At 60.9% G+C, this 6,520-nt stretch overlaps 1 protein-coding gene across 1 annotated transcript in view; it reads right to left on the bottom strand.

The window, feature by feature from the left end:
• Positions 1–6: 6 nt before the first annotated feature.
• The window catches only part of CTSZ (cathepsin Z), a gene marked incomplete at its 5' end in the record, with an annotated part of 8,183 nt that continues 1,669 nt past the window's right edge, over positions 7–6,520 (bottom strand). The window contains 4 exon segments of the mRNA XM_014582223.1: positions 7–153; positions 839–1,001; positions 1,442–1,592; positions 4,412–4,591. Of these exon segments, the coding sequence (XP_014437709.1) occupies positions 43–153; positions 839–1,001; positions 1,442–1,592; positions 4,412–4,591 (605 nt within the window).

Raw genomic sequence — 6,520 nt, 5'->3', positions numbered from 1 at the left:
CCTGATGTCACTTCTCAAAGCTGCTGTTCCAGAAACATCACCTTAAAGGATGGGGTCCCCGAACGTACAGGACTCCTCGATGGCAAGGTTGTAACTGGCCCCTGTCCCGTTCTTGTAGGTGCTGGTCACAATCCTCATCCAGCCTCTCTCGCCCTGGGGGAGAATGGAACCCAGGCATGAGCTCATCATAGCCCTGGCCTCCCTTGTTCCCAGCCTGCAGACCCGGCGCTGGGCCTCCAGCCCTCGGCCCCAGCCTGGGAGGATTCAGCCTGCTCAGCCCTCACCCTCCCCATGGCCCCTAATCAGAACTGTCTCCTGTGAACTCTTTCACTTGGCTAATGTTTAACGAGGGCTCTTGATGCCAAAAGCTAGTTCATGTCACAAAACATGTTGACTCTTTAGTGACTTAACTACCTATTAATACTCTCATTTGTAGTCATTTCATAAAAAGCCATCATTTTGTCAATTCCACGCCAACTACTTTCCCTTACTTTATAATAATGAATTGTCTTAAGCTATTAATGATTAAGTATTAACACGAAAGCAGTTAATTCAGCTACACTGGATTTTTGACCCAACTCTAAAGTATTTCTGGAAGGCCTGAGTGTGGCCCGGCAGAGGCCAGTACCATGACCAGGAGAGTGAGAGGGGGTAAAGGACAAAGGTGGCCCGAGGCCAGCCCTGCAGTGGGCCGCGCGGGCGGGGATGCTTGTCACGGTAGCACACGGGCCGCACATGGCACTGTCAGGGCCGGGACCGGGCTGGGGTGAAAGCAACAAAACCTAAGGCCACATCTCTCCGAGGGCAGCACGGCCAGCGAGGCACATCGGCGTCTCACCCACGGCTCTCCCCAGGAATTCCGGACGATCCAGTACTCCGTGCCCTCGCTGACGCCCCAGCCGGCCACGGACACGATGTGGTTGATGTAGGCCTGGTCGTAGTACTCGGCGTAGATGCCGCCCCCGTACCGCTCCATCTTCTCGGTCGCCATGATCCCGCAGCTGCGGGCAAGCGTTGGGGGTTCCCACTGCAGGCCGGGCACTCGGGCCGCCAGCACTGGGGAGAAGGCTCTGGGAACTGCGCCCCCCCCCCGGGCCTGCCCCAGGCTCACCGCACACCTCAGGGTGATCAGCAGCAGCCCAGGTTGGGTGGTAGCTTTCACTTCTGAGAACACTGGGTTCTTAGAGGTGAACTACGCGGCCGCTAGCTGGCCAGGGGGAAAGTGCCAAGTGACGTCACAGCTCCCACCTGCACGTGCACACCTGGTGCACTCCTGGGGACCTCCTCTCCTGGGGGGCCTCGCCTCACCTGAAGGGACCCCACTTCACCTGGGAGACCGCCACTCTCCTGGGGGACCTCGCCTCACTGGGGGACCTCCACTCACCTGATGGACCTCGCCTCACCTGAAGGGACCTCGCCTCACCTGAGGACCTCCACTCACCTGATGGGACCATTTGCATAGATTTCTGCCATCATCTTCTCCCTCCCGGAGAGGGAGCCATAGTCGCCCACTTTCCACAGGGTGTAGTTCTGCACGGCGTGGCAGTCTTTGGACTCGGTGCACGTCCCACACTGGTTGAACTTGTCACACTCTAGGGTGAGCGAGAAGTCAGCAGGCCTGGCTCCTCCAGCCCTCCAGCAGGGGAGCCACTGCCTCAGTGGCGGCCTGCTCTCAGCCCACGTCCAGTAGCTATACCTGGGTCTTTCTCCCTGCAAGCAGGGGCTGCTTAATTATCTCTTTCAGCCGAAAAGGAGCTATGAAAAGCCCTCCCCTAGGCTTTGACAGAAAAGAAAGTGGACGTTAGTAGCACATAGTAGGCTCTCAAAGGTTAGCCTTGTCTGTTTTTCTTGTTTTTTTTTTTTTTTTTTATTTTTTTGAGAGGTTTTTGCTATAGGGCGCATGCGCTCGCCAGACAGACAGAGAGACAGAAAGTGAGAAATCACCCCCCCAGGGGGGATGGTCACGCCGCAATCCCTTCTCCTCCATTCTCCTCTCGGGATCTTGGGCACGCACGCACACGCACCCGGCATGAGTTTTAAGCCACCGGATCTGGGACACGAACCGCGGTCGACTACGTGGGAGTCCAGCGACATAGCCATTACGCTAACTGCTGGCCCCCGTCTGTTTTTCTTAAGCGGCTAAAGAAGGGCCTTTTCACAACATTTTATAGCTGAAGATTGGGTAAAATCAAACTGTTAGCACTTAGATGATTCTACTGCTAAGAACACTAGGTTCTTAGAGGTGAACTACGCGGCAGCTGTGTCTAAAGCCCCGCGAGTACAGCTGGCCAGGGGAAAAGGTGCCAAGTGACGTCACAGCTCCCACCTGCACATGCACGCCTGGTGCACTCCTGGGGACCTCCTCTCCTAGGGGGACTCGCCTCACCTGAAGGGACCCCACTTCACCTGGGAGACCGCCACTCTCCTGGGGTAAAAAAGGGGGCGTTTTCTTCTTATTTTGGTTAGAAAGGTGTTAAAGAAGAAAAAGAAAGAAAGAAAAGGAAGAAAGGAAGACAGCAAGCCCTGGCTCTCAGCTCTGCGAGACCACACAGCACCCTTCCCAGCCCAGGCCCTCCCACCCCTCTTCTCCTGCCCGGTCTGGCCGGCCCCGGCCGGAACTGGTCCTTTCCTGCTTTGGAGTTACCTACTTCTGCTATGGTCACATGACTGTCCAGTTTCCTCCTCCAGGACAGTAAACTTGAGGACTGGACTGTTGGCTTCATTTGTCCCTTGGACACCGAACGTCAGTGCCCAGGCCACACTGCTAACCCAAAGACCTGACTTTGCTGCAGACTATCAGTTTCTAGCGTGCCATTGCCTGTCAGGCGAGGAGGGGTTGCGGGGGCCTGGACTCGGCAGACCACACCAGTTTGGGGTGAAGGCGGCTGGGTGTAGCCCCAGGGACCACCCTTGTTCCTCCTGCTGCTCTGTCCCCTTGGGTCTTTGCCAGCCGCTGGGCTATACCGCAGCTGCTGGGCTACACCATGGCTGCTTGGTTACACCGCGGCTGCTAGGCTGCAGTGCGGCTGCTGGGCTGCAGTGCAGGCTAGGGTCTGCTGGTTCACACAGTCCCTGGCAGGATCGGCTGACCGGGCAGGATCAGCTGACCGGGCAGGGCCAGGCGCTGGCTTCCCGCCGGGGCCGCCATCTCCCACCCGCCCCCCCCCGGCAAGCGTTGGGGGTTCCCACTGCAGGCCGGGCACTCGGGCCGCCAGCACTGGGGAGAAGGCTCTGGGAACTGCGCCCCCCCCCCGGGCCTGCCCCAGGCTCACCGCACACCTCAGGGTGATCAGCAGCAGCCCAGGTTGGGTGGTAGCTTTCACTTCTGAGAACACTGGGTTCTTAGAGGTGAACTACGCGGCCGCTAGCTGGCCAGGGGGAAAGTGCCAAGTGACGTCACAGCTCCCACCTGCACATGCACGCCTGGTGCACTCCTGGGGACCTCCTCTCCTAGGGGGACTCGCCTCACCTGAAGGGACCCCACTTCACCTGGGAGACCGCCACTCTCCTGGGGTAAAAAAGGGGGCGTTTTCTTCTTATTTTGGTTAGAAAGGTGTTAAAGAAGAAAAAGAAAGAAAGAAAAGGAAGAAAGGAAGACAGCAAGCCCTGGCTCTCAGCTCTGCGAGACCACACAGCACCCTTCCCAGCCCAGGCCCTCCCACCCCTCTTCTCCTGCCCGGTCTGGCCGGCCCCGGCCGGAACTGGTCCTTTCCTGCTTTGGAGTTACCTACTTCTGCTATGGTCACATGACTGTCCAGTTTCCTCCTCCAGGACAGTAAACTTGAGGACTGGACTGTTGGCTTCATTTGTCCCTTGGACACCGAACGTCAGTGCCCAGGCCACACTGCTAACCCAAAGACCTGACTTTGCTGCAGACTATCAGTTTCTAGCGTGCCATTGCCTGTCAGGCGAGGAGGGGTTGCGGGGGCCTGGACTCGGCAGACCACACCAGTTTGGGGTGAAGGCGGCTGGGTGTAGCCCCAGGGACCACCCTTGTTCCTCCTGCTGCTCTGTCCCCTTGGGTCTTTGCCAGCCGCTGGGCTATACCGCAGCTGCTGGGCTACACCATGGCTGCTTGGTTACACCGCGGCTGCTAGGCTGCAGTGCGGCTGCTGGGCTGCAGTGCAGGCTGGGCTCTGCTGGTTCACACAGTCCCTGGCAGGATCGGCTGACCGGGCAGGATCAGCTGACCGGGCAGGGCCAGGCGCTGGCTTCCAGCCGGGCCAGCAATCTCCCACCGGCCCTCTCCACGAGCTCCTCTTCCCCGCACGGGCCATAAGCCCACCAAATGCCAGCAGGACAGAGCCCAGAGCTGTCCAGGTGGCCACAGGGCACAGCAAGGCTGGGTCAGCTGGTTCAGGCCCACCCCTTGGAGGAAGAGTGGGGTCACCGTGGGGTGCTGGCGGCCTACCTTGGTCCCTGGCCTGGTAGTTGTTGCAGGTCTCATCGGGGATGCCGTGCCGGTGGGCGTACTCCCACACCGGCAGGTCGTTGCCGCCCTCACAGGAGCCGGCGTCACCGCAGTCCAGGACGTGCTGCACCGACAGCAGGGTGGAAGGCCACGCACCCTTCCTCTTGATGTTGATCCGGTCTGCAAAGGTGGGCGGCTCAGGCTGCGGACCACACAGCGCCCTGCCTCCTGCTCTGGCTGCCCGAGACACTGTCTGGAGGGCCTCTTCCAAGTGGGCCTCTTCTTGGGGCCTGTGTGTCCCCCTGCCCTATCCGACTGCGAGGGCCATGAAGGCAGGGCCAGGTCTGTCCTGTGAACTCATACGGCCTGTAGACAACCCCGAGTGCCTGCGGGATGATGGCAGGGCGGGCCGGCACCAGGATGGCCAGGACAGCGTCCTGCCCACAGGCCCTGTGTGGACCGGTGCACAGAGGGTGGCACCCCCATGCACTCGTGCAGCCCAGAGAGGGCCCAGCCACAGTCCACGGAACTGGGGAGGGTGGGCAGAGGCTCCCAGCAGCCAGCCGGGGCCAGGTGCCCTCACTGCGCCTGGGCTTGGGCAGCCAGGAGTGGCCACAACCTCCACCGCGGGCTGACCTGCTCTCTCCCCACGCCCACACCGTCAATGGAGCTCTAGCAGGGGCCTGGCCTGCTGGACATCCCACTCCATTCAGGGTCCTCCCACGGTACATCTCCCAGGAAAGGACTTCATGACCACGGCTGCCACGTACCACAGGCCTCCCCCCGCTCCAGCTCCAGGTCAGAATGCTCACAGCGGCCTCGCTGCTTCTGAGGGCAGGGCCCTCCGCTGTCCCTCCTGTCTCGCCCACCCTGCCCCATGCTCACCGCCCAGCACAGCGCCTCTGACTCACCACCTCGTTACCATCTGATGGCCTCACTGCACCCCCTGCTGAATCGCAGGCTTTGGGGATTTTGCTGACATCAGGGCTTGGCAGTTTCAGTTCTGGCCTCAGCGCCCACACCCACCCAACTTCCGCATCCAGGCAGGGGTGCCAGCATGCTTTCCCACATGGCCAGATGTGTGTGTCACCATGCGGCCAGGCACAGCTGGTCACGTCCACCCTCCGTCTTCCCTGGTTGCTGACCGTGTGCCAGGCACTGAGCCGTGCCTTGGGACATGCAGGGCAGACGAGCCCCCACCCCCAGAGCTCCGGGGCTCAGGACACGAAAGGGGGTCACGATAGGGTGGGTTGAGGAGGACCCTGCAGAGGTGGCTTCATAGGAGAGGGGAGGGCGCAGAGAGACCTGCAGAGGACCGAGCCTCGCCTTGGGGAGCACGAGGTGCCAGGAGCTGGTTTGACCTGTGGGTCGTGGAAGGCTCTGTGAGATCACAAGGCTCCAAGCCTAAGGGCGTGATGTGACCTGGGTTCGACGGGCCACTCCAGCAGTGGGAGGCCAGTCAGGGGCAGGTAGGGTGCCTGGCAGGAAGGCCCTGTGAGCGGTAGCGGCACTCGGGGCTGGTGGGAGTGGCAAGACATCAATGAGCCCCGCTTCCATGCCAAAGGAGGAGCCAACGCGATTCAGCAGTGGCCACACGCGCCAGGTGGACCCTGAGTTTCCGTCTGAGCACCGGGAGGGAGGACCACACGGGAAATGGGCCGTTGAGGAGCAGAGGTGGGAAAGATGGAAGTTCAGGTCTGCTGGTTGGGGGTCTTGGGCATCCAAGCGAGGGGGCATGCATTGGGATGAAGGCCCAGAGCAGGGCGGTGAGGGGGAAGCAGCAGAGGCAGGAGGTGAGGGGAGCATTTCAGGGAGAAGTGATTCAGCAGGGTCACGAGGAGGAGGCTGTGGCCTGCCCTCTACTTGCCACTCAGGGCCCCTGGCCACGGGGAGTGTCTGGGGAGAGCCAGCTGGCATGGGCTCAAGGATGGAGAAGTGGAAGTGCAGGAAGGGGCGAGACAAAGGGGCTTCTCGCTCGTGTGCTGGAGGCAGGGGCGTCCCTCAGTGGGCGGAGGACAGTCCTCTGTGCCCAGGAGTGAAGCTTCAGGACCCAGGAGGGCAAGCTACAGCGCCGCTGCCATTAGTGGCTGGGGGGGGGGGGGGGGGGGG

The sequence above is a fragment of the Tupaia chinensis genome, unplaced genomic scaffold (assembly GCF_000334495.1).
Source record: "Tupaia chinensis unplaced genomic scaffold, TupChi_1.0 Scaffold000066_1, whole genome shotgun sequence".
In the NCBI taxonomy this organism is placed as follows: Eukaryota; Metazoa; Chordata; class Mammalia; order Scandentia; family Tupaiidae; genus Tupaia; species Tupaia belangeri.
This window is presented reverse-complemented; position numbering and strand designations above follow the sequence as displayed.